The sequence below is a fragment of the Python bivittatus genome, unplaced genomic scaffold, assembly GCF_059951505.1.
Source record: "Python bivittatus isolate LINGU-HERP-01145 unplaced genomic scaffold, Pbiv_v1 ctg000480_np1212, whole genome shotgun sequence".
Taxonomy (NCBI): domain Eukaryota; kingdom Metazoa; phylum Chordata; class Lepidosauria; order Squamata; family Pythonidae; genus Python; species Python bivittatus.
This window is the reverse complement of record NW_028277075.1, coordinates 82094850-82122677: the sequence shown is the minus strand read 5'-3', so window position 1 is coordinate 82122677 and position 27828 is coordinate 82094850. Positions and strand designations below refer to the sequence as shown.

Here is a 27828-nt window from a genome sequence, read left to right as displayed (position 1 = left end):
CACTACACTGGTGATGGTGCTTCTTTCCCAGTTACCTCTTCATTTACTGTGGGAAACAACTGGGAAGCAGTAATTGGCCTCATTTACTGGTTTCACACTGCCAACGGCAAACTGCCATTCTGCTTGAAATGAATGGCTTGTTTAAGTAAATGTGAAGGAGTAACAGTAGTTTTGGGGTTGCTACAACCATAACTCTTAAAATATTGGATTTTTTTTCAAATAATATTTTTCCAATTTGTTTCTGAAACCTGAATGTTGGTTTTCAGGTGAGTTTTACAACGATGTAAGTAAAAAGATATCTTCCTTTGAGATAATAGCTCATCAGTGAGGGAAAGTATACTTTATACAGCTAATGGGAATAGTCCCGCTCTCTTGTTACTCCCTTTATTGCCTGTTAGTTATTAATCTGGCCACTTTTGCAGTCTGTTTTCAAATGTTGTGTCTGGTGCAGAACATAATATTTATGCTGGGGATTTACAAGTCTAGGAATACAGTACAAGAAAACAAGGCTGGAAGGAACACATACAATTGGTCCTTAATAGGGTTCAGTAAGGCAATAAAATCAGGTATCAGTAGAAGCTTAGTAACCTGAAGCAAATGACCTCCCAGACCACCAAGCCATTATTTTCAAGGCCTATGTGAACTGCACAGGACCCTTGACATGTTTCTGAGCTTTGATGTAGAGACCATTTACAGCTTGGAGACATATCCATCTCAAACTTTGAATGATTTCTGATTTCTATAAAATCACCTAAGAGCTTTTTCCTGCAGAGCAAGGATATGTAGCAAAGCATTCTGAATGGCATAATGGCTGGGGTAACACATGATGTTAAGCCAGGAATATTAACTCAGGATTGTTGAACTAGTCATTGCAGCCTCACACATCAATTTAGAACCATAGTGGCAGAGTTCACATATCCCACTAAGCCTAGAATGCATAAATTTGTTTTAATCTGAGGGATTGGCCTTTGCATGGCGTATCAAGAGCTGATTCCAAAACCCTAATTTAACTACAGGTAGTCCTCATTTAACAACCACAATTGGGCCTGGAAACTCGGTTAAGCAAAGCAGTTGCTAAGTGAAACCACAACTGTGCTTATGATCTTACTTCAGCTTTCCTTTCCTTTACAAATCTGCAAAGATCCTAAATGTGAGGATAGGTCGCAAAGTTACTTTTTCATCAACATTGTAACTGTAAACGGTCACTAAACAAGGACTACCTGTATATCATTATTCAAACCAGGATTCTCAAATTCTGTGGTTCCATGTCACAAAATATTTAACAAATTTGTGTTAAATTATCTTAGGGCAGCAAGGTTATAATTCTTTCAAATCCTTCTGACCTTTCTGGAAACCTATTGTGTTGTTATTAGGAAGTTGTCTTCATAAACCCCAACTATACTTATGATAAGAATATACTCAGAGGAATTTGAGGAATTTAGATGTATCAAACAAATCCAGTTAGCCATTGTTACAATGTCTCAAATGTATTTTTCTCATTCTTTCCATTCTCTCTTTTCCGTCAACGCCTGTTGGCTCTAGACTAAAACTGTAGAATTGAAAGAAGTTTGCAGTTCAGGCTTGTAGGCAACATATAATGTTTGCAGGGTTCATCTCTAATAACAAGTTCTTGTTCAAGGAAGAGAATTGGAGTGCATAAGCATAGGGTATGGATACAAAAGCCCAAGAAGAATTTAGCTGCTTTGGATTTTCACATTGTTTTAAGCAGTGGTTTGTGGAATACACACAATCAACTTCAAACAAAGCATTAAGTCTAACCATACACATTGCAGTTTAATGTGGTATGTGAATTAAGCTCGAGGTATATATAAAAGTATTATCTTTGATACTTTGTGACACCAAAAACATAAAAATTTTTACTCAAAGCCCTAATATCAAAGAAAACAATTCATCTGTTTTTAATTTCTAAAAATGATTTCAGTTCCAAGAATCTGAAGGAGTTTGGTAGTACCTTTTCTAACCAATTCTACTGAAAACCATACACTTTCATGAGCTCACCTCATCAGATGCATGGAGTGCTAACCTGATGTACAATTTAAAGAGGGTGATTGTACAGTTTCATGCGAGTCAGATTACAAGTACCTCATCAATTAGCAATTGCAATGTGTCAAGTTTACATAGTTTAATAAAATTTGTTAGCTGAAAAAGGTGCTACCAAACTCCTTCTGAGTTTCAGCCGTCAAAGACTAATATGGCTTTCCTCCTACAATGTATGTTGAGAATCTGTACCTCTTTTGCCCATCATTATATAAATTTGTAAATGCCTGACACCTGGATTTGTGATTCTGTTAATGGAATTTAACATTCTAGTGAATCCTGTATGAATAGATCTGTTAGCTCACCCATCAAAGCCATATATAATTAACAAATGTAATTAGCCAATTTTTCATGGTATTTTTAGCCCACTTGTAGAAAGGGCTGGGAAAGAAAGGAAGATTTTTTAAATTCATCACTGGACAGACATCTCATGTTCTCAGAGATATGTCAAAACACATACTATTGTGCTGTGACATCTCCTTAGATTGATTGATCTACTGTTTGGCAACCCCCTTACTAATCTAATGTAACAATCGTAGGGGAGAGCTGTGTTAGAGAGTAAAAATCAGGGAGCACCTTTTCTGATTAACAACTTTTATTAATCTAGCACAGGGTTTCTCAACCAGCGTTCCATGGAACCCTAGGGTTCTGCAAGAGGTCACTAGGGGTTCCCTGGGAGATCATGATTTATTAAAAAAAATATTTCAAATTCAGGCAACACTTCTTGCAGTGATGAGTAGAGACCAAACAAAAATCTAGTTACAACTCTTTCTGAGCTCTCTGGTAATGCGCTGTAGGACTGTGTTTATTTGGTTGAATCCATTTTTAATTTTTGACATGAGATAGGGGAGACAGTTGATAACAGGTGAATGCTATATTGCAGGAAGGGGAAGGAGAAGTGCATTTTTCAATAAATTAATGGACTAGTCCAACTTAGTCTGTGATGTCAGTCTCTCCCTCCTGCATCTTTTCCCTGTGGTTTTCGTGTAGTTAATTTATCCCATTATTTAAAAAAAAAAAAATAGTACATGCTTATTCAGTCATGTCTGAGGGTCCAACATGGTGATTTTTGAAGAGGAGGTTGTGAGAGAGAAGAGGAGGATTCTGGAATGGGCAATACCAATAAGTCTAATGATGATAATGATAATGAATTTAAATCTTCTCAGGCATTTTCCTGCACTGGTACATCAACAGACTCAAAAAAAAAAAAACCTCTGTCTTTACAATGAAAGCTATTTATCAATGGGTTTTACATGGACAGGTGATCTAAGTTGTTCTATTCCATTGTGCCTCATCTGTGGCAAACAACTTACAAATGCAGCAATGGCTTCACCAAAATTAAAAAGATACTTCACTACAAATCACAGCCATATGACAGGTAAAAGTTCAGATTATTTTAAACAGCTATTGAAGGGGTGATTGGATGACACACAGAATCCTGACTTTAGTATTATTAGCAAATTCCTAATTCCATTCTAATTACACAAATTATCGACACCTTGAATGTTTATGGGCATTATCTTGGATGAGGTATAAGTCACAGATTTACAAGCATGTGCCATGTTTAAAAAATGTCTATTTTTATTTACCAACTTTAACAAAGCAGGTGTTTGCTTCCCAGTGAACATTTCAAAAACTGCAACCAGAACAAGGAAAAGCTTTATAAACGAGGACTACTTATAGCAGTTATCATAAAATACAAAGATTTTCTTATTCTTTGGAGATAATCTTTCTCAAAACAAAAAACAAAAACAAAAAAACCCCACTTTCAGACAATGGCGAAAAAATGATGAGATAAAACATGGTGAAAAATGGTCAGATGGAAACATGTCATCATACATTTCAGAAACAGCATGTAGTTTATGCCTGAATGAGAGTGAAGATGGGGATCAAATATTAACATAGAAGCGGAAGCAGAATAAGTGGAGGTATAAGGCCAGCTTACTTAACATCTGCATCTTACTATTCTAAGGCTGTGATCTTATGTCTGCCTGTTGGAAATGAGTTGAATGAAAATGCTTATCTGCATTCAGATAAGCATAATTAGGATTTGGATAACAATTTATCTCTCTTATTTGGATTAAATATGTGTCTGTTTACTGAAGATCTACTTAGAATCTTATTTTAAAAGACGCAACACAAAACAAAGAAGCATTGAATGCACCGCTTAGAATGCAATGGCCTGCTAGCTGCCTAACTCAAGTGCAGATTCCAAGCAAGTTAATTGGATATCTCCCTTTGCCCTCTACTAAACCACATACACATGTTCATGTTCTCAAATTTGCTTTTTCAAAACTGGATATAACTACGAAGATGCATATATATATGCATTAAAAAGAGTTCACTGTTCTTTCCAAAGTCTAAGAATCAGCTTGCTTCAGAATACAGACATCTCTGTACTATATAATAATAATTCTTTAGAAATAAATTCCTAACATGTTTACTTATCAAACCAATTATGTTAAATCTGAAATCTTAGAGTCAGTCTGACTTACTAACATGAACAGAAAATGAGGCATTCTGATCTCATTTTAATGATAAACATATTTACACATGTTGGAGTCAAGTACTCCTTTTTAAATGAGCATTCATTGCACTAAATGTGAATTATGGGGAGATCCAGAAAGATTCAGCTCAGCATGGCACTAGGATATAGTAGCAACCGATTTCTATGTTTGGGACTGCAGGACTATTAGATTAGACAACAATGGTCATAATTCACAAATACAGTTTATATCATGGTAACTTCTGCAAACAGAATCCACTAGATGGGCATTCACAGAACAGTTTTGAAGGTTTTCAGTCAGACATACTAAGTGTTCAGTTGGGGAAAAACATAGTTTGCAGCTTGTGGTTCTATGTTACTGCTAGAGAGCTCAGTTAGAGCTTCTTTCATTGGCCACATTACTGAGGTAATCATGGATACAGTTCAGTGAGGCCTTTTCTATTTCTCCTCACCAGCACCTCCAGTTGCCGCTTTGTTGAGTCCTCTGATTGACAAATCATAAACCACCTCTTCTATCTTCTTGACATCATACTTGAGGCCATCGTAGCGTTTCCTCAGGGAGTCATTTTTCAAATTGAGAAGGCGGAATCCCGAATCCAACTCATTGATGAAAACAGAGATGCGGAGTGGCCGAGAGTAGTCCCCAGCTGTTACACTGTTCACTGCTAGCCTAGCCTATTAAATAAAACAGAATGGGACCTACGTTGAAGTGAAAACCTGTTACGCCTCACTAGAGTTACACTGTGATACCCGTATATTAGTAAGATAGAAATATGCAGTCTCTTCACAACCCTGAGATTTTCAGAAAGTGTGAACCTGAAATCCAGATATTTGGAATGTACCTAGGTTGCAAGATGCTGCCTTAGATGAGTCCCCAATCTTGAAAGCCTTTTATCTAAAATCCTGTTTTATCTAAAACAAGCAACTTCAGTCAATCAGCCAACAAGTAAATAAATAAAAATGATATCTAGCTGTACCTTCTTAACTTGCTGTCCTCCAACTAAAATGAGATTCTACGCTTCCCAGAATTTTTAGCCAACATTTGAGATCACCTCATCCAACTAGAGAATACCTGGTCAGAAGAGACTGAACTACCTTTATCCATGCATTAATTTGCTATTTACTTCAATTCAATTAGGTGAGCAATCTAGCTGTAAAGCTATTCAGTACGCTACATACCAGCTCACTTGCAAGAGTCAATACTCCAGAAAGATAATCCTCAATGTCCAGATGAAAGCCTTTTTCTCTATCAGCTTCAACTGAAAAGGAAAGGAATATGAATTCAATAAAAATTATACAAACTATTTTTCAACTAACAAACAGGGATTTCTAATGCTATGTTAGAAACACCATGTTAAGCCTTCCTCTAAGTCTTCTTATTAACTTACTTCCAAGAATTTCAGTAACAGCTTCCCGTGTCACCAAGGTTTCTGTTTCCAGGTAGATAACAAATGCTGCTAAGAACACCAATCGTTGGAGCACAAATCTCCAATGTTCATGAAATCTGTATGGAAAAACACCTGATTGAAATATAGGCATTTTATGAGCATTTTTAAAGATATCAGGGTCATGCTTACAAAGTTTAAATGGTTCTATAACTGAACATATCAATAAGAAAATGTATGTGTATCTTGCCCTTCTATTCAAGAAGGTCAACGCACTTTGTGATGCAACAAGTTAGAGTATGTAGTAGCGACTGGCCCCAGATCTCCAAATTATTCTTGTTTCATATAGTATAAAGCCCCCCAAAACCCCATTTTTCCCAAACAGTTCTTCTTGCACAACAAAAACATTAACTATTTAATATACAAACTGTCAGGGTTAATACAGCAAGTAACTGCTTAGACTTAGCTGCTTCTAACAATAATTCTATCTTTTAGCAGATCACTTATTTTCCCTTTCCAATCTACCCTGTATCAAATTAAGAGGGAAGGGAGAGTTCACTAACCTGTAATATTGATCTGCAGGAAACTTCGTTTTTAGAGAAGTCAAATGTGTTTTAACAGTACCAAAGTGTTCCCGAGCCTTCTGACATTTATTTGGTACTGAAATTAAAAGAAAACAGCAAGTTAAAAAAAACACCTTTTTTTTAATTACATGGCTTCAGGCATAAACTCATGAGCTGCAAAAAACAAAACAAAACAAATTAAGAATTACAAGAAATAAGTCCAGACTAAATAAAGTTTTAGCCATACTAAAATAAATGGAACAAATTAATGATGGCTAATTTTGATCCAACCCATTATTTCTTAAGCTGGGATAAAAAAAAAACTTTTGTAGCCAGCAGCCTATTTTTTTCTCTTTCTCTTTTTGATGGCTAAGGGCCACAGCAGGCAGATGCTGACAGCACCAAAGTGGTTGAGTAGGATTTCTGAGGAAAAAGGTTTTAAGGCATCTGTGCTTTGTTTGTATGTACATTGTTACATTAATTCTAAACAAACTTTTGCACATCTTGAAAAGATTTTCTGCCAAATACATGTATCAGGTATTTAACTATCTGCTAAAAAAGTAACTACTAACTGGCTAAATACCTAAACTGGATTATACTTTACTGTTACATAGGTCCCCACATTTCTGATTCACAAATGCAAGGCCACTTTAACTAAGAAAATACATTCCCCACCTTACTTGGTGGCAGCTACTTTTGTAGCATCCTCAATATATTTTCCACTCTTTCCCCAATAGTGTGATATACTGAATACAACAAACAAAGCTGGACTTACTGTCCTGGAATCCAGAACCCTGGTGGACTCCTTGAAGCACTGTCAGAATTTCCCGGGCTGTTTGCTCCAGAGCTTGAACAACTTTCCTAATCTCCTGTATTTGATCATAAAGTCTCTGAGCATGATTGTTAAAAAACAACACTTTCACACAAGTCTGTTGTAATTTTGTCTTTCTATGTTGTGGCCAAAACCTGGCTCACTGAAAGCAATCAAATCACTTTGAAAATACAACATAAACTCTTGGATTTGGGATTTCCAGACAGGTATTACTTTAAAGAGCAGTACATGTATAATGGGTTACATTTTGCGGCTTTTGTGAATAATCACAAAGATTCTGGGCTGGGAGAAAGATGGAAGTATCGTTCTGCATATCTAGATGGGAACCTAGGCAACTAAGCCTCCCCGCCCCCCCTGCTTTCATAAGCTATTAAGAAACTATTTGATTTTCTTGTTCCAACAGGAAGAGGATTTTACAAATATTTAGAGGGCCTGTGCATTTTGAGGATCCAATTCCCTTCATCACTAGCACAGATAGTCCTTGCTTAGTGACCACAATTGGGAGTGGCAACTCTGTTACTAAGCGCCGCGGTCCCTAAGCAGAAAATCACAAGACTGTGACAGGCTTACAACCTCACTTCCCATTTGGTTGTTAAGCGAAACATCACGTGACTGCGACTTACAATTTTACTTCTGCCTTCTCTATTTAACTCTATTTAAGCTAGTTAAAGCACACAAATGGCAATCACGTGATGCTGCGATGATCGTACATGCATGCTGACTGCAAAACACCTGAACAATGATTACATGGCTGAAGGACATTGCGACAGTCGTAAATGTGAGGATTAGTTGCAAGGCTATTTTTTTACACTGTTGTTACTTTGAACAGCTGCTAAATGAGGCAGTCGGTAAGTGTGGACTAGCTGTAATACGATACAATTTATCTGACTTTGTATCGACTGCATCAACCAATATTACTTTCTAGCTTTGTTGTTGATGTTTCTTTACTTTTCCTATTTGCTAGGTTTAAGATGCCTGTATATAGGTAGCCTTGACTTATGACAATTTGTTCAGTGACTGAAGTTACGTGGACATGTGATCAAAATTTGGGCGCTTGGCAGCCTGCCTACACTTAGGACTGCAGGGGCGCTTCAACTCCCCTCACTCACCTATCTCCCCCCCATCTATGCCCTTTTGCTCCCCTGTGCTCTATCGCCCCAGCTGACCTTCGCCATCTTCTTGCTTCCCGTGCTGACAAGGTATGCCTGGCTTGGCTGATGAGCCAGGCTGGGCTGGGCTTTGGCTGTAAAAAACAAAACAGAACAAACAGAAAAAGAAAAAAAGCCAAAAGCAGCCCCAAAGCCATGGCGTGCCAAAAAGCCCCTTTGCAAAAAGCTCCTGGAGTGCGGTGTGCCAAAATGCCCCTTTGCACTGTACTCCTGGGTCAAACTGGGCTTTTGGCTTTTTTTTCTCCCCACAGTATGAAGCAAAAGCCCAGGCCAGGAGTGCAGCACAAAGTAGCGTATTGGCGCACTGCAGCTCAGGGGCTGCTTTTGGCTTTTTTTCACAGCACGAAGCAAAAGCCCAGCCCAGCCCCACCCAAAAATGCAGTGCAAAGGGGCATTTTGGCACACTGCAGCTCAGGGGCTGCTTTTGACCTTTTTTATGCAGCCAAAGCCCAACCCTGCCTGGAGCAGGAGCCAGCCCTCATCAGCAGTGGGAGCAAGAAGATGGCAAAGGTCAGCTGGGTTGGCGGAGTGAAGGGCGGCAGAGGTCTTGGAGTGTAGGGTGGCAAGGGTGACTGCAGCTGGGACTAGGCTGGGGCAGCTGTGGCTTCCCAGTGGATGGCAAGCAGCCCCAGAGTCGCACAGTTCTGGGGCTGCTTGCTGCCCTGCAAGGCAGGGTGCAGGGCAGCCAGAAGGGCAGAGATGGGGGGAAGATAGGCGGGTGCGGGGAGTTGAAGATAGTCTCTTACCTTACTGAGGCCCAGGGCTGGGAGGGACCAAGCCTGGAATGGCTTGGATTGGGATGGGTTATCAGTTAACAGCAGCAACCAGGACTGCCAGGATTGCGGTCAATAAGTGATGTGATCATGTGACATCTCGCTTTAAAACTGCATTGCTTAGTCATGGAAATTCTGGTCCCAATTGTGGTCACAAGTTGAGGACTACCTGTATACTGCCCTTCACAAACATAAGACTGGGGATTCGTGGGCTAAAAGAGCTTGTTTGTTTGTATGGGTTATATTTATCAATATTTACCACATTAAAAATTAAAACTGATGCATTCATAGAATATTTATTCATTGAATCATGTAAAAATAACAAAATTAAGCCCATTAGATATTAACATAAAAAAATATTTTCATGGAAAAACCTTGCATTTTTGTTTTAACAAATAATACAAAAATGAGAAGAGTGACCTTTTTTTAATTGTTGCAAATATCTTCGATATTTGGAAAATTATTTTGATTTCGTGGACTCCAGGGGTCCTCGGACTACATTTTAAGAAACACTGGTTTAGACCATGATTATTCGCTAAGGAGTGAGCTCCTTGAACCCATACAATGTGTGCGTGCAGGAAGGGCAACAAAAGCCTCCCTTTTTGTTTGCAACCAGCATTACCCGCCTTACAGCCGCCCCCTCCCCCCTCGTGCTCTCCCGACGGGTAAGGACTGCAATTCCCAAAATTCACAGCCACCGGCCGGGAATCCTGGGAGTTGCAGTCCCGATCCCGGGGAGGGGGCGCCCCAAGCCCCCTCCCACCTGCTCTTACCTCGCGGATATCCTGGTCGGCGGTGAGAACCCCCTGCAAGGCGATGAACATCTCGCTGACGGACATGTTCGGGCGCCTGGACGAAGACTCGCGCCGTCTGGGACGGGGGCGGGGGGTGTTCAGTGGACGGGCTACCACGCGCTCCCGTCGCAGGAAAGGGTCCTTCTCGGCCGCCGTCGCATGAGCCTGCCCAGCTGGCTGCCTCCCCAAAAAGACTGCGGCGCGCGGGACCAGACCGCGGCTGCTGAGGACTTAGCAGGCCTGGCTCGCTTTTCCCACCGACCGGCTGCTTTGCCCGCGCCCGTCTCCAGGCAGAAGCCTTCCGCGCTGCCCGGGCAAAGCACAAGGCAGCCCTCCCCAAACGCTTCTCCAAGGAGGGCGAGCCCCAGCCCGAGCATCGTCACTCGCTTCCGCTCCTCAGTTCTGGCTCTAACCGAGAGGAAGGGCCCCAGAGCAGCAGGCCCGGGAAGTTTCTTCGGCTGCGAGGGGCTCTCGTCGGGCTCCGTAGCGCGGTTTCCTGCGCGGCGGGCGGGCTCCCGCTTCGCAGGCTGGGCTGAGGCAAGACGCGCTGGGTAGGCTCCGCGAGATTGGCTCGGCCGGCGGGGCCTCAGAGCGGGGACCTTTCTCGCTTTCGGCGCGGCCTGCTCTGCTGCGCCGGGAGCGCGAGAGGCTCGTGGGCATCCGCGCGTGGATGCAACAGAAACGGAGTCCGGGGTGCGGAGCGGCTTCCTCGGCAGGCGGGCAGAGACGCGAGCGTCTCGCTTCAGGGTCAGCTTAGGCTGAGAGCGCTAGTTGGGAGAAATGCGCCAAAGCGAGGCGGCCGATCTAGTGGGTTTCCACTCCCACTCCCACTCCCTCCGGTCCGTGGGAGAGAAGCACCTGCACTGGCAGCAACATGAGGATGAGCGGGCCACCATATCTGAGTGGCAAAAATACGCAGGAGCGCTAGATTGCAGCATACCTTTAGCTGCATCTCGTGGTCCTCCGGGTTTTTTTGTTTTGTTTTTTTCCCGGCTCCAGTTGCAGTTGCTGAAAGGGCAGCAGCGCTAGAGCTCCCAGGAAGCCCATCATCCCCGATCGAACTTTGCTGAACCTCCAAGATGCTGCTACATTATTCCCAGGTTCCGTGCTTTCCCCTCCCAATTTTGGATCAAGTTGTGTACTTTGGAACACTGTCGAGAGGGTTCTTGAGTTGATCTTAGTAATATTAGCCATTAAAAATTAGTCACTAATGAGAGTCTTTTCTTGAGTTTTGATTCTTGGTCATGATTAAGAGTGAAGAAAGGTTGGGAAGAAAGTGGCCCTTAATCTTTGGGGGTTTGTTTTGCAATTTCCACAATCTACTGACTTTGGGCTAGGGCTGAGGAGAGTTGAAGTTCAAAACTGCCATCATCAATCTTTACTTCGGTTATATATAAAATTCCATTCCAGAAGTAAGACTGTAAGATAAAGAATAACAGATTAGTAACAAAATTATATGGACTACTAATACAAAATTATAAAAGTAACACTAAGTAAAATTGTACATACTATTGTAAAATTGTACATACTATTAATATTAAAACTATAAAAACTATAGTATGGCAATATAATGTAGGTGATAAAACAAGATAGCCTAAAATAAATGCAATAAATTAAAGTAATAAAACAAGTAAAACAAAATAAAAAATAGAGTCTACAAATAAAATAATCTAGACTATTAGGTCTAATAAACTAAAATTTTCTATTACTAACATTATGCTGCATATTTGTTTTATTTAGCTTGGTCCAAGATCAAAGGTTAGAAGAGTCACCAAAGATCTAGAAAGCAGTGAGTTGCCTATCCCTGCTTTTCGATAAATGTAGATATTCAGATTTCAACAGCCATGTTGACAGACAAAATTTGGTGGGCTTGTAGGAGGCCATGAGGGATTGGACAATATTAAAAATTTAACATATAATAGCTTTATTTCATAATAGTCCAGCTATAAATGTGACTTAAGGGGGCTATGTTCACTGAGGAAAATGGATATCCTCTTAATTTTATATCTTGAATAAATATTAATGGCATCATTGTTTTTCTTTTAAAAGATATATCATGTTGGAAATCAAGGACACCTCCCAGCTTTTTTTTTTCTAGTTAATTTTATTTTAAAAACCCTCCCTCATACTATAAGAAACTATGTAAGTGTTAAAAAACATTGAGAGATTGTATGCAGTTGATTCATCTTTATTGACATAACTTTTAAAATCCCTTTTACTCCTAATCTTATTTCTTTTTCTTAACCATTCCTGGATTTCTCAATTATTTTAATTTACCCCTGCTTCTGAAGGATCTCAAGGCTTTGTCTAAAAGTATTTGCATTGTTACATACACATATTTGTGGTAAAATAATTTAAGGTTACTTTATTTCCTAAATGACTTATGTATTTAAAATCTTTCAATTTTTATCCTGTCATATTATTTATAAGAAGGTTAAAATTATTCAGTCATTTCCTATTCACTTCTATTCTTCATTATTCAGTATACAAATTATAATCACTTATTAAGGAAAGGAGTTTAACTTACCACATTTTAAAAGTTGGGCATACATCTTAACTTGGATATAAATTAAAATAAAGGATTTCAGAATTCAGTTTCCCTCTGAGTTTAACCTGAGAATCATTACTAAATCCACTAAAATTTTGATAATTAAATTATTTATTATTCACAAATTATTACAATTTATTACATATTCAGTCCTGCTAGATATATATAGAAGATTCTGGATTTGATCCTTTTACACAGAAGGAATCCTATTTCAATAGTAGCTCTTAAATCCTTTTGGGGAGAAGTAAAATAAGCCTCCCATGCTTTTGACCTAATTAATCTCTCCCCAAAGGATACACTTCAGACACTTGCTGTACTTACTATACACTTTATAAGAAACTGAAAGAAGAATTAGCGGCTTTAGTCTCCCATCATAGTGTCTCTGTAGCTGGAGTTAATTTAAGGCATTAAAACTAGTAGTTATAGATAGCCTGATAGTGCTCCATGAATTTGTCTAGTCCCCCTTGAAAATGACATACCTCTGTTGCATCCCTTCCTACCTGCCTCTTTTCTAAAGTAAAAAGCCACAAGAGCTGTAATTTTTCTTTATATGGGAGCTGTTCTTATTTTGTTTGCCCTTTTCTGCACCTTTTCCAGCTCCACAATAATTACTGAGGGACCAAGATCACAAATGAACTGTATTCCAAATGCTGTTATGCCACATATTTATATAAATACCAAATATTTTTTAAAAAAATAGTGCTTCATTACAGCCAAAGGCCAGCAGCTTTTTATTTGTAAATCCCTGTTTTTTAGGTGCTGCTGCTACAGGACTTTCCATTTCAGCATCAGAAGCCGAGAGGGTTAATGCTCAAACCTGTTCACGTGACATAATAATGGAAAGGATTAGCTTGTTTAGGGATAAAATTAACCCCTCTACCCACAACATTGACTAGGTAAGAAAGTGAAAGCTGTTCAAAAGCTATGTTGCCAAACAGGAAGAAAAAGACACAATCAGAAACCCTAAGGGAAGTAATACTTTAATGCTTTCTCTTTGGGATTTAAAGTCATAACTGAAACCGTATTTCCATCGGATACCACTGTATCCTTAAAAAATGTTTAGTGTCACAAAATTTGTGTTGATTTAAGTTACACACACTTCACCTGAAAATTGCACAAAGGACTCCAGCAGATCAGAGATAGTTTCTTTGATTGTACAGAACTTGAGTGGCAGATCAGGGATACAGCTGGAAATGGGTGCCCAATTGTTGTTGCAGGAATTCAGAGAACTGCATAGAAGCCCAGGCAGGACATTGGTGGACTGGAGCACACGGGGCTCACCCCTGCTTTAAAACACTTTTTTCCTATGTGCACAGTTATAAAATGTCCAAATCTAAACACAAAGTGTGCAGGTCTTTAGGAGGGAAAACTAGTCCCCGTTCTTTAACTTTTTGATACACCAGGGGGCAGCAAATTTCATTTGCTTAAGCAAGATTTCATCTTGCACCAATATTTCATTTATTTTACATCATAGACAGTACATTTGTTTTTCATTTGCAGTACATTTTGCACAAGCAAATCTTTACCATCAAAACCTTTGCCTTAGTGAAATAATACATTCTATGATGAGAAATGTAGTTTATAACTGCAATTGCAGTCTAGATTTTAGGCACAGGAATGCCACTGGTCCTTTATGAAAACAGTTAATGATGAACAAAGAAACTCCATGTTTAGGGATTCTGCCAAGCTTCTGATAATGGATTAATCAAAACTTATCAATGAATTGAACTGCGCTCACAAGATGCTTGCTGGAGAAAAAAGGAAGAAAATAATTTTTCTGTCTATTGTTCTTTCCCTCTGCAGCCCCCAGACCCCATCTATCATGCTGTTTCAGAGTGTTCTGCCTCTGGGGCAGCATTGTAAGGGGCTATAGGGAAAAGAGAAAATGGTGAAAATTATCACTTACCTGTTCTTCCCCCACTGCCTCTAGACCCCTTTGGGTATGAATGAAGCCTGTCAGTTCTGAAAGATTTCTGAATCCAGCCTTTGAACAGCCATACATTTCACAAAGGTGGCTCTGGGCAGTGTACAGAAATTAAATCCAAAATAAAATTAATATGCAAAAACAGTATGTATAACATATGCCTGGAATAAAAAAAACATTCCCCTTCAAATCACTAAAACAATACAATTAGACAATGGGGCTTACTTAACCTCCTGGCCCAAATGCCTGTGGAGGCATCCAAGTTTTTAAAAGTTTTTTAAAATCATACCAAGGCATGTTTGTTTGTTTGCCTGATTGAATTGGTAAAATTTTATTTCCTGCCCTACATCACTGTGCCAAGAAAATATCACATATGGAGTGTCTGTCTAAGGTACTTTTACAGGTTACAGTTCACAAGACAGTAGTAAAGTTGAAAGATCCCTTCCCTTCCCTGTTGGAAGGTCCAACAGGATCAGGGCCATTTGGATTTCTGGGACAATACTGGTCCCCAGGGCAGAGACAGCGACAGAAAAGGTATATAATATCACAGAAAGCTGCTAATTCGAGCATTTCACTTTCATCAGCATCCTAATTTAAGGGTCTTTCCTAGCTACATCTATGCTCCAGGTCCCTTCCCTTAAACATTGGCATCTTGTGTGTCCTTGGAAGTATGTCTTTTCCGTTGCAGCCCCTGCCCTATGGAACACCCTCCCCCCCGAGATCCAATAGGCCCCCATCCTTTTATCTTTCTGAAGAGCACTCAAGAGCTGGCTCTTCCCACAAGCGCTGGGATAGGGCGAAGTCAGAGTGAGATGAGAATGTAGGTTGCATCAGGGAAGTGCATTGTGGCACCAGGTTTTTTTTATTCTTTAGTTTTATTGTTTTTTGTTTTATGATTGTATGTATTGTTTTATTGGTTGTAAGCTGCCCAGCGTTGGTTTAATATGGGAATACTATTTTAAATAAAACTTTTAAATTAAAAAAAATAAAGGCCATAGGTTCCCAAGCCCTGATGTATTCTCAAGCATCCATTATCCCACATTTTTACAGTGCCAAGATGCTGATATAGAACTGGATTGCTCAAGCACTGACATTGGTCATCTTCTTGCTTTGCTTTATCACTCTTCATTATGTTGTGTCTAATTTAGAATATTAATCTTACTAAGCATATATTTATCTTTGCCTGAAAGGGCTCTGCATTCTTCTGGCACTGTAAAACCAACAATAATTAATATATTATCATTGCTCAAGCCCAGTTTTGAAATAAACTTCAAGGCTTGGAGAGAAATTGTTTTGCTGTTTTAGCTTTTAGGGCTGCCTAGGTTATAAATACATAGATCTTGCTGGCTAGGCACATGAGCAAAATCCAGACACCTGATACTTAACCAAACATAGTTTCCATAGCAAATGGATGGGCATGTAGTGTCATTATTTGTTCTTCAGCTTCTGACAGGGAGAGTGCATGTTGAAGATTCTGCTCATTGAATTAAAAGGTGTAGAAAGCCCTAACTGACAGAAAGTTCATTCGTAAGGCTTCATAGGATTTACTTCTTTCCAAAAAAGCATTTTTAAAATTAGTATAAGTAACACAGTTGTTAAGACTGGGAGAATGATGAAAGAAGAAATATATTTAGAATAAGGTTGCCAGGCCTCTTATGAAGGCTTTGGTGTTCTTAACAGGTACAGTATATGGCGCACAGAAATTGAATAAATCAATTATTCCCCCCCCCTGTTGTTATTACTATTTTGCAGGAAGGGAAGGGAAGGGGAAGGGAAGGGAAGGGAAGGGAAGGGAAGGGATCTTTCAACTTTACTACTGTCTTGTGAACTGTAACCTGTAAAAGTACCTTAGACAGACACTCCATATGTGATATTTTCTTGGCACAGTGATGTAGGGCAGGAAATAAAATTTTACCAATTCAATCAGGCAAACAAGCAAACATGCCTTGGTATGATATAAGGAAGTTTCAAACTATTAAAACTGTGGACATTATCGAAAAATAGTGATAGGGAATGTCTTTGGGCCCAAGGGTTCAAGTAAGTAAACATGTTAGAGGCCACAGAACACTATATGAGGGGCACACCCCAAAGAAGCAGGAAAATCACACTTAATAACGAGCTTGTCAAGGCCACATGTTGGGTTCAGAGATTATGTCAAGCTATACCTAGATTGTTTGGTCTTGGCTTTAGCATGTTTTGTGAACCCTATCAATTATGGTTTATACAGTTAATCATGGTTAAAAAACGAAAGCTGTGAATAATGTGTAAATCCAGCCACTCTAGTCACATTCCTATTCATTGGCAAGGCTTCAAAATAGTTTCCAAAGGAGTCACTTGAGGCTATTTCTGATGCAACAAGGGGAGTTTTTTTGAGGGAAGAAACAGATTGGTGAGAGAAGTATTAGTTCTTATCTTCCCATCAGTATCCCCCCCCCCCAAATATCTCATATGCAGCTTTTAAAACAGCTTCCACTTACTTACTATTTAAATACTTGCCTCAAGGTGGGGAAAATTTTTAAGTCTAGTTAGCTGCTGACAGGAGATAATTGCTGAGTTCATTGTTGTTAATCACATTATTGAATCAGCCATACTTGTCTAGATTCTAGGTTCATGCAATCCACTAAACTGTAAACCTTAGTATATAAACCAGAAGGACTAAGTTCAAACAACAAACTAGCCAATTGTGACTTGTTTGTTTTGTGTGAATACAGTCAGTAAGACCTTTTGCCTTTTGATCTATTGTAAGTAGATGGGTCCTGGTCCTGGGGAATGGGAGGCAGGTCTGGGAAAATGGGGTGGAACCTAAGGAAAAGGATGGAACAAGAAGCCAGTGAGCTAGATGGGAGTCCATGCCTGACTATATTGTATTTTTTATGATGCAAGATTATCACTCCCCATTTGACAAAGTACCCAGGCAATTCTGATTTGTTTTATGTAGAGTGGTTATTATCAGACCAGTATGATTCCGTTTCTGTGAACAGTGAAAATTCCATTCCATTGTCGGGAAACCAAACAACCTTGATCATATCAATGACTTAGTCACAAACTGTTTTATTTTGTTCCATCCTTTGTTGAATTTTGGATTCTGGTCAAGTGATCGTAATAGCAATATATATAGTATATATGAGGTCAATGTGAAATTCCAGCAGGCTGGAAAAGGGATTGGTTAACATAAGCAAATAAATTACGTGGATGGTTGGGCTACAAAAATCTTCAAAGACACAGATTAATTAAATGTATATACTTTGCCACACAGCATCACTCACAGTGGTTATATTTTTCAGCCATAGGGTTCATCCAACTTCAGGATAAAATGAAGACCTTCAGAAAATGTTGTATTTGGACCAAGCTATGTAATCTTTTAATTTTGGGACAAGACAGGGTTTCTGTACAGCTCCCCTATTGCAAACCCAGAAGAGAAAACTTTGCATCTTCTCCTTATATGATGTCATAGGCAGTGGTAAACCCCTCCCCCCAGAGCTTTCCTAAACATTTACTTCTCCAAAGCAATTGAAGGTGTGAGAACATTGCCCCACTATTAACCTAGAAATCTTAGCTAGCTGAGGAAAAAAAAGAAAACCTTTCTTTGCCCATTTTTAAGTACAATGCTGTATCCAGATGAGAGAAAAAAAAAAAATCTGTTGTAAGGGAATAGTTAGATTCAATAAGAGAACGATATGCCAGCAAAGCTTTTCTCTGTCCCCAAAGATTCTGAGCCTCTCTTCAATTCCTCTAAGGAATTTGGAATGAGCAAGAACTGCCAAGTTACTGCTTAGTCCTGGAAACTGGAATGAATTATAGCCATACACCTGTTATCTGTTGTGGAATCAAGCCCTAGTCATTAATGCAAACTGAAACACACTTCTGCATTGCCTAATGCAATAATCAGGTGTTTGCACCTGGCAACTAGAAGCTGCCATAATGAAAAGGTATCATGGTGACACGAGATGCTTCACATCGAAGAGTTTTGTAGCTCCCTCTCATTGTGACCAGTTTTCCTCCTCTTGCAAGGAAGAAGAGGAGGAGTTGGAATGCCAACTGGCTGCTGGTTTTTGTGCCCTGCTGTTGGTCAGCTGGAGGGAGCACTGGTTGCATCAGGGGGAGTGAGTGAGGAAATTTGAAAATGTTTTTGCGTATTTAGGGGCAGGGGTGTGAAACTGGTGGCTGTATGAAAATGCCCTTAGGCTAGGAAAGAAAAAACAAGATCAGCTTTTAGCTAAACTTTGGAAAGTCAAAGTAGATGCCACTCAAGAGATAAAGAAATACTATGAAAACAGTTTAGGCAAATACTGTCCCTAGAGAAAAAGAAACATCTCTAACTTGATAAGCTACTTGTGCCAAAAGTTCCAGACCACCCCTACCATTAGATAAAGGGAGATGGGTGAGATTTCATCAGGAAGCAGTGAAGAAGTGTTGGAGAATAGAGCTATATGCGTGCCCTGGGTCTCGGTCTGTAACTTCTTAGCTAGCCTGCTGCCTTCAGGTGCAGTGTGGAACATGGGCCTATTACCAGTGCTAAATTAATTTTGTATTAACTACCAGAGAGGTCATGTTCAGTACCTTATGTTAGAGTAATGGTACTATTAAGGCAGGATTTAGAAGCAGTAAATCTAGAATTCTCTTCTCCAAACAACCAATTCCCATTATCTAATTTTAAAGGAAGTCAAACAATACAGATTGCCATCTTACAAGGTCATAAAGTCCAATCTTGAATGTTCTTCATTCATCAGACTGCTTGGAGGAACTCTGCAAAACTTCTCTATCAATCAAACCACTCTCTTTTGCACTGAGACTCAGCACAGACAGTATAATGATGCTTAATTCCAATTCTAAACTGTAGGATCAGACTCTTACTGTCAAACAGAAATAGGTGCCTCATCACGTAAGGTGCATGCAGGTGATACATTCACAAACTTGCATATACAGTGCATTTGGAAAGTATTCAGACCCCCTTCACTTTTTTCAATTTTGTTATGTTGCAGCCCGATACTACAATTGTTCAAATTCATTTTTTTTCCTCATTAGTCTACAATCAGTACCCTATAATGACAAAGTGAAAACAGAATTTTAGAAATGTCTGTAAATTTATTAAAAAGAAAAAACTGAAATATCATATGTACTTAAGTATTCAGACCCTTTACTCAGTACTTTGTTGAAGCACCTTTGGCAGTAATTACAGCCTTGAGTCTTTTTTGGCATGATGCAACAAGCTTTGCACACCTGGATTGGGGGATTTTCTGCCATTCTTCTTTGCAAATCCTCTCAAGCTCAATCAGGTTGGATGGGGACCATCAGTGGACAGCCATTTCCAGGTCTCTCCAGAGATGTTCAATAGGGTTCAAGTCAGGGCTCTGGCTGGGCCACTCTAGGACATTCACAGAGTTGTCCCTAAGCCATTCCTGTGTTGTCTTGGCTGTGTGCTTAGGATCGTTGTCATGTTGGAAGGTGAACCTTCAGCCCAGTCTGAGGTCCTGAGCACTGTGGAACAGGTTTTCATTGAGGATATCTCTGCACTTTGCTCCATTCAGCTTTCCCTCAACCCTGACCAGTCTCTCAGTCCCTGCTGCTGAAAAACACTCCCACAGCATGATGCTGCCACCACGCTTCACTGTTGGGATGGTATTGGGCAGGTGATGAGCGGTGCCTGGCTTCCTCCAGACATAACGTTTAGAATTGAGGCCAAACAGTTCAGTCTTGGTTTCATCAGACCAGAGAATCTTGTTCCTCACAGTCTGAGAGTTCTTCAGGTGTTTTGCAAACTCCAAGCGGGCTTTCATGTGTTTTGCACTGAGGAGAGGCTTCTGTCTAGCCACTCTGCCAGAAAGCCCAGATCGGTGGAGGGCTGCAGTGATGGTTGTCCTTCTGGAACTTTGTCCCATCTCCACACAGGATCTCTGGAGCTCAGTCAGAGTGACCATCGGGTTCTTGGTCACCTCTCTTACTAAGGCTCTTCTTCCCCGATTGCCCGGGCGACCAGCTCTTGGAAGAATCCTGGTTGTGCCAAACTTCTTCCATTTGAGAATTATGGAGACCACTGTGCTCTTGGGAACCTTCATTGCAGCAGACTTTTTTTGTAGTTTTCCCCAGATCTGTGCCTTGCAATAATCCTGTCTCTGAGCTCTGCAGTCAGTTCCTTTGACCTCATGGCTTTTGCTCTGATACAGTATGCATTGTCAGCTATGAGGCCTTCTATAAAGAGGTGTGTGCTTTTCCAAATCATGTCCAATCAATTTAATTCACCACAGGTGGACTCCAGTCAAGGTGTAGAAAAGCTCAGCAACTATCAAGAGAAATGGGAAGCACCTGAGCTAAATTTCAAGTGTTGTTGCAAAGGGTCTGAATACTTATGCCAATGTGATATTTCAGTTTTTCCTTTTTCATACATTTGCAAACATTTCTAAAATTCTGTTTTCACTTTGTCATTATGGGGTACTGAGTGCAGATTAATGAGGAAAAAAAATGAATTTGAACGATTGTAGTATCAGGCTGCAACATAACAAAATTGAAAAAAATGAAGGGGTCTGAATACTTTCCAAATGCACTGTATACACACAGATGTATTCATACATACATAATTGTATGTGTATGGATATATACATATGCAGACAAAAAACATTTTTAAAGTTGAGGGTGGAAAGTATACACACCCAGAGAGAGAAACTTTTAAATCTAACCACACATAAATAAAACTATAAATGTAGCTTTAAGACCATGTAAGCTTATGGAATACAAAGCAAAAGTCAACAAACTCTCCTTCATATGGAGCTTGACTCCTGATGACTTCAGAGATACAGTATGCATTTCCCTTAGCAACAGTGCAATAGTAGTTTGTGGTTGCGATCTTCTGGGATGCTTTTTTGACTTTCCTCTCTTGTGTCCAACCCAGGGATTTCCTGATGGTGTCCCATCCAAATCCTGTAATTGCATGAGATTTTATGGAGCTTTTCTCAAGTTTTATTCCCCATGTTTGAGGGACATGTCTACCCCTTCCTCAGCAACAGAATGTGCATCCTCATTTTCCAAGAAGAAAATAGTGATGAGGCAGCTGTTCTGAGCAGTGAAATTCAAGGAGTGCCTATCATGACAAACAAAGTTTATGTGGGTCAGATTCTCATGCCACTTTGGCACCCTATGAAGTGAAAGCCCACTTAGAATCCATTGGATTACCATAATTTATATGTGCCTCCTTGAGTTCCAGAAGGGATACTGATCTCACAAATAAGATAAAGAGATTGTAGAGTGCTTGATTAGAAAACTGGTAGCTTACTCATACTGCAGCAATTCTTTTTCCATACCATCAAATTCCAGCCCTCCCATTTATCAAGTTATCAATATAAATTTATCAGTATAAAGTATAATATAAACATTAATATAATATAATATAATATAATATAATATAATATAATATAATATAATATAATATAATATAATATAATATAATATAAAAGGGGCCCAGGAGGAGACCCTTCTCTGCCATTGCCCCCCTCTCTGGAATATTCTCCCCCCAGAGATGCGGTAGGCCCCTACCCTCCCGGCTTTCCAGAAAGAATTGAAGACCTGGCTCTGCCAGATTGCATGGGGCAAGAAGAGTTTTAACCAATCCTGGGGGTGGCTGGTGCCCTGATGACGCTTCCCGAGCCTAATACTCTCTACTTACCATCAATTCTTGGAAGGAGGCAATGGCAAACCACTTCCGAAACACCTTGCCATGAAAACTGCAGGGACTTGTCCAGGCAGTCGCTGCAGAATTGGCCACGATTGAGTGCGGATAAAAAAAAACAAAACTGTTACACTGTATTTTTAATTAATATTTATCTTTTCTGTAAACCCCCCAGAGTTGCTTCTTAATGAGATGGGCAGTGACAAATTTGATATATAAATAACTAAATAATAAATTATTATTATAGGAGGTAGGCCCAACATTACAGCCTAAGGGAAGGAGATGTGCCTATTTGCTCTGGAAAAGTGATCATCTGCAAATGCCTCAATAGACATAGCAAAGGCTGCACGTGACGAACTGATGAATGCAAGAATGCAAGAAAGGGGAAAAATCAATATTTGAAATGTGCGTATAGCCTAGATGGAATGTTTGTAGGATTACTTATATGGATATATATGGACAGTTACTGAACTTGAAACCTTGGTTAATTGCAGAATACTTGAATGGAAAGCATACAGCATTTTGTAACTAGTTTGTTCATTTTGTTTGGTCTTGTTCGGTTTTGTACCTGCTTTTGTGTATCAGACCTTCTGCTCTTCGTTCAGCTATTGGATTATTTCATTTTCAGAATGACAGAAGAGTAGTTGCCTCTAAAACAAAACAAAACGTTTTGTGTCCTCGCCAACAATTTTAAAGATTGCTTTAGCTTAGTAAAATCATTCCCAGAAACCTAGAGACTATTATTAATCCTAATAATACCTCTTCTCCCCCACTCCCTCCTTTCTCAGGCAGTGGCTAAACAGAAGTCAGGGTATCTTCCCCTCCTGCAAGTTTTTATTTAGCTTTACTGTACTGTCCTTCAAACAACTTTTGAAAAGTATTTTAGAACTGATGAGTTGCCAGCTCACAAAAAGAACCATAAAACGTTTTAGGAGTAGAGAAAAAACAAAGCCACACATTACTCTCTTTATGAAACGCAGACAACATTTACACCTTTAGGATCCACAGGGAAAAGAAATGTAAAAGAAGGGAAATACATGGCCATGTACAAAAAAGAAGTTTGGATACAAAAAGCAAATTGTATAGAAGTTTCCCACATTATCAGTCAAGGCATACCCCATTTCCAGGACAGCGCAACTTCCCAGTGGTTAAAGTCTCCTCTTTATCTCTTTACCAATTTTTGTGGTAAACCATTCTGTGAACAAAACAATAGGGAAGAGTAGCTGTATTGTTAGTGACAGAGACGAGGAAAGAGGATCCCTTACCAGTAGGTATTCTAGTAGTTCCAGGGTCAATACAACCATCTCCCATCAATGTGGAAAAGGTGGGGCACACTCTCGCTCCAGCAGAAAAATGAACACTGCTGCTGTTTGTCTCCTTTAAGAAACTCTAGCTACATGAGGAATGCACAGCTCTCAAAGGCCTCTTCCTTTACTTTGACACAAAAATGCCAGGACGATTCCATCATTCCCCCTTGAGTCTGTGATGCTGAATTTATTTCACCCACAACCAGTTTTAAGCAGTTTAATGCCAATCTTGCATGTACTACAAAACATCCAGAAATCGATGGGATCTAAATGTTATTGCTACCTTGCCACATTCAGGGATGTGTATTCCTTGGCACACCCAGTGTGGCGTAGGAACTGAGTGCTGGACGCGTTTCTAGCCAACCTCGGCCTAGAAGCTCCCTGGGTGTCTTTGGTTCAGTCATTTTGTCTCGCAGCCCATTCTGCCTCACAGAGTTATTTTTGTAAATATAGGAGGAACGGGTGCTATGAATGCCATCCTGAGCTCCTGAATGAAAGGCAGGTTTTAAATCTCATAATTATTTTAAAAATGATTATGCATTTTTAAAAAATGCAGCCAGCCCAACTTTGGTCATACATTGGAAGATTCTCAAAGGGAGTACCTGTACCTTTGGAGGGAATGCAAGAAATACAGGCAGTGGTCTTTTCATCAGCCAGTCTTCAAACAACATAACTGAATGCCTCAATGAAACTGATTCTTAAGTAAGTTTAGCACTGTAACCTTCACCAGCTTTCCACAGCCTCATCTATTGTACTTTCTTTCCCAAATAGGAAAGTACTTCATTCACAATCTTAACATGCCTATCTACTTCAGCAGGCTTATTGCTGGGTTTGCTTATGGTTCAGATTCTTTTGAATTTGTAGAAATTGTAAGTGGGAAGAAAATATATGGTGGCTGGCAATGAATTATTTATTACAAACCACACATTCTAACAAAAATTCCACTATAGTGGAATAGTTATTATAAATGCAGATAGAACAATAGATGACTCTGTAAGAGACTAATAGATTTTCTAACCGGGAAATGTCTCAGAACATGCAGAGTTGGTACCAGTTCCCACAGAGTGGAATTAAGAGACAACTTTTATTAGTTTTTCTAAGAACCAATAAAAACCTGAATTCAAAGGTGGGTCACTAGATCACTGGTTTGGAGGGGAAGTTGGATTAAGAAAACAGCAGCAGTTGAGGGGTAGGAAGAGACAACTAGAGAATTGATAAAGGAAAAAAAAAAGGAGACAAAAATGCAACCTAAGTTTTAAAAAGAACTAATGTTTTGAAGCAATGATGGTCTTTGGACAGTTGACAAAGAATCTTACACAGAAAGAGGTACAATAATCTGGCTACCGTATTACAAAGACATCAAGGCCTATTTTCTCTGATGAAAATGTTACAAACAATGGTGTATATCACTGCCATCAGTACCATTAATTAACCATCTATATGCTACAACCTGGATTTGTAAAAAGAGTCCCAACAAGCTGTATGCCTCACCTTGGATTAAAAGAAGACCCAATCACCAGTGGAGCAAGCAAAGTAGCAACTGGAATTGAAATGAGAATGGAGGAGGCTTCTCAGTTCAAGGACAATGCTTTGTCTACCTCTAAGGTTAATATGAAAAATATGGAGATTCAACAGCCCTCCAAAGGGTGTGAAAGAAAAACATAAACTTGATTTAGAGAAAAACATGCAATATGTGGTGTGGTAGAACAGTATGAATCAATTTATGCATTGAGAGTTTTTCACTGTCCCTTAGAGTTGATCAATTGTCTTAATTGGCTGAAATCTACTTGCAATAAAACAATCCTTTAGTCCCTACCTGTGTTTTGTATTCCTTGAGAAGGCAGCAGCAACCTGAGTTCTTAAATGGGAGGGCCTATAATGCTTGAGATGGATTTTAAAATGGTTTCTTATTATACCATTATAAGAAGTAGTATAATCACTATATAAATCACTATATAAATTAGTGATTAATTATCCTTCCATTTTGTATTTAAGTATTTGTTATACAAAGTGGAAAATAGGGAAGAGGAAACAAAAGGTGATGCTTTTGCTTTATGGTGCACTCTTTGCATCACCACTTCAGTCTGGTAGACTACAGACAAGACTTTCCTCTCCACTTTTAGAAGCTGAAATGAATAAATACAGCATAAGGGGACAAAGTATAATCAGTTTCTTGAAAATTTCATTTGAATGGCAACTGTTTATTAAAATGTAACATTAACAACTGACCAATTTAATGGCATTCTGAATCCATCAGATTTCAGAACAGGAATAACAAATGAAAATATAATTGATATAAAATTGTTCTCTGAAAACAATCTGTCAAAGTGAGCTCTCACCTGCAAGATAATTTCTTCTTAAGCAAGAGTCTATATCTACTGGAAGGAAGCCCCCTTGAGCTCAGTAGGACATACTTTTGCATAAGCACCCATATTACCAGGTAATAGCCAGGTGAGCAGTACACAGACTTCCAGGTATTACCAGACTGCAGTTCTCATCATGAACCATTACTAGCCATGTTGACTACATTGTTGTTGTTATTATATCCTGCCTTTATATTTGGTCAATGCAAGGCGGCAAACATACCTAATACTCTTGCCTCCTATTTTCCCCATAACCACCACCCTGTGAGGTGGGTTGGGCTGAGAGAGAGGGACTGGCTCAAAGTCACCCAACTAGTTTTCATGCCTGAAGCAGGCCTAGAACTCACCGTTTCCTGGTTTCTAGGCCAGCACTTGAACCAGTACACCAAACCAGCTCTCTGATGGGAGGTAGGGTTCAACAGCCTTTGGAAGGCCACACATTCTCCATTCTTGATAGGACAGTCCTATGCTGGGCTCTTGCTCCTTTTGATAAAATCTAGTGATAAAATCTCATGTCCCAAAAGTTTTTGCCTGATGAACTTATCAATATTAATCAATATTATTCCGTTTTTAATTAATTTTAATCAACAGTTACACGAATATCGCAGAACTATATCATGCAGCATGCATTTGAAGATACCCTTGTGATTATGGAACTCATGGGTGGGCAAAAAAAGGAATAGAGTCCTATGCTACTGCTCTCTTTTCCCTTCTCGAGCATTTTTAAGGCAGTGCCAGTAAAATGGGTTTGAACACAGTTCTCTGACGATGCGAACAAGCCTTGCCCATAACTAAAATTTTAAATCACTAGGCGGTTTGTACAAAGGCACATATGGCAATCTCAAGTACAGACTAACCCCCTCCCCGCCCCTTTTAGTGCCTTTTCGTAATTTTTAACCCCGGAAGGAAAACCCCAACCTCCAACCACACTCTGCACCTCCATTCGCTAAGCCCCCTTCCGTCATCACCCCCCCAGTAGGAATACTAATAAAGGTATGCAGCAGTCCGTTTTGTGCCTATACACCATTACGGCACACGACTCACCCACGCATGCGCACTCCACGCGCTGAGATCATCTCTCCAGGCGCGCTTCAGAATCCCCCCTCCCTTATCGTTCTGATCGGATTCCGTCACTATAGATGGGTTCGCTCGTTCTTTTTTAGCCTTCCATAGACCTCCATAGAACAAAGAACCTTTGACGTCGGGAATTTGGGGTTACTATATCTCAGTGGGAAAAAAAATCCAGCTGGCCCTTGGGGGGGGCGGGAAAGACCTAAAGAAAAATGCAACTCTCTGCTGCCATCTCACGGTCATCTGGACTTTTGCATCTGAAGTCTGATAGCCCGAGGAGAGCATAAACTAGGCGAAGGCAGGGCAACACATGCATGATGGTCATTAAAAGCGCCAGGAATATGAAGCGCATGCTCACTGAGCTTTTTTGGACCCTGGCCTATTGCGCATGCCCGTTACCGGTCCGCTCAGTCTTTCCAGCCAACGTGAAGTGCGCCTGCGTAGCAGCGCTTCCATTCTTACCAAGCCCAAGCTGCAGTTTTATCAGCAACACAGGGGCGGAGAAAAGCATCAGCCATGCATTGCAGTTGCAGCAGGAGCAACAGAGGCAGCTGGAGCAGGAGCAGCACGGATTAAATACGTCTGTTGCTCCCACTCGTCTGAATGTCTCTTTCAGGACGTGCAGGGGTCCAGATATCTTTGCACCCACCTCCAGTGTTAGCGCCGCCGCCGCCACCACCGCCAGGTAGTCGCCCCCCCCCCCCGGCGCTTGCACTGTCATGTTGCATGGACTTTCTGCATGGGTGGGTGGAGGGCTTGGGTGCTTTGGGGGAGGGGAAATCGAAGGCCGGAGGGGGAGAGGCGATGTGCGGGACGCGAGGGGGAAGGGAGCATTGTTTGGATGTGCGTGTGTGCAGGGCTGGCGGGGCTGATGA

At 40.1% G+C, this 27828-nt stretch overlaps 2 protein-coding genes across 8 annotated transcripts in view; one reads left to right on the top strand and one right to left on the bottom strand.

Moving 5' to 3' along the window:
- Nucleotides 1-3616: 3616 nt before the first annotated feature.
- On the bottom strand, nt 3617-27259 carry TSN (translin). 3 transcript variants are annotated; one of them, XM_088146426.1, is made up of 10 exons: nt 26927-27259; nt 22781-22862; nt 22210-22292; nt 14535-14645; nt 10060-11498; nt 7288-7381; nt 6513-6609; nt 5953-6068; nt 5744-5823; nt 3617-5239 (listed from the first exon to the last, which is right to left on the bottom strand). In XM_088146426.1, the coding sequence occupies exons 5-10, from the start codon at nt 10123-10125 to the stop codon at nt 5003-5005; spliced, it is 690 nt and encodes a 229-aa protein (XP_088002552.1). In that variant the 5' UTR covers nt 10126-11498; nt 14535-14645; nt 22210-22292; nt 22781-22862; nt 26927-27259; the 3' UTR covers nt 3617-5002. The 3 variants fall into 3 exon arrangements, with proteins under 3 accessions (XP_088002552.1, XP_007433177.1, XP_007433178.1); XM_007433115.4 differs by lacking the exons at nt 22210-22292; nt 22781-22862; nt 26927-27259 and having other exon boundaries at nt 14535-14814; XM_007433116.4 differs by lacking the exons at nt 10060-11498; nt 14535-14645; nt 22210-22292; nt 22781-22862; nt 26927-27259 and adding an exon at nt 8511-10037.
- A 130-nt stretch (nt 27260-27389) lies between these two features.
- The window catches only part of CLASP1 (cytoplasmic linker associated protein 1), a 201066-nt gene continuing 200627 nt past the window's right edge, over nt 27390-27828 (top strand). For 3 of the 5 annotated variants that reach the window (XM_088146425.1, XM_088146422.1, XM_088146421.1), the window contains exon 1: nt 27391-27638. The gene's annotated coding sequence lies outside the window, so the exon portion shown is untranslated. Of the gene's footprint in view, nt 27639-27828 lie in introns of all 5 variants that reach the window. The other 2 variants (XM_088146424.1, XM_088146423.1) reach the window with 2 other exon arrangements.

Bases quoted from the DNA above. Each gene is read 5' to 3' on its own strand.
- TSN (XM_088146426.1), bottom strand. From the start codon at position 10,125: ATGTCCGTCAGCGAGATGTTCATCGCCTTGCAGGGGGTTCTCACCGCC. The intron at 5,824-5,952 runs GTAAGTTAATAA...TTTCCTTTTCAG, and splicing joins TGTTACTGAAATTCTTGGAA to TTGAAGCTGATAGAGAAAAA. The intron at 5,240-5,743 runs GTATGTAGCGTA...TTTATTTAATAG, and splicing joins TGACTCTTGCAAGTGAGCTG to GCTAGGCTAGCAGTGAACAG.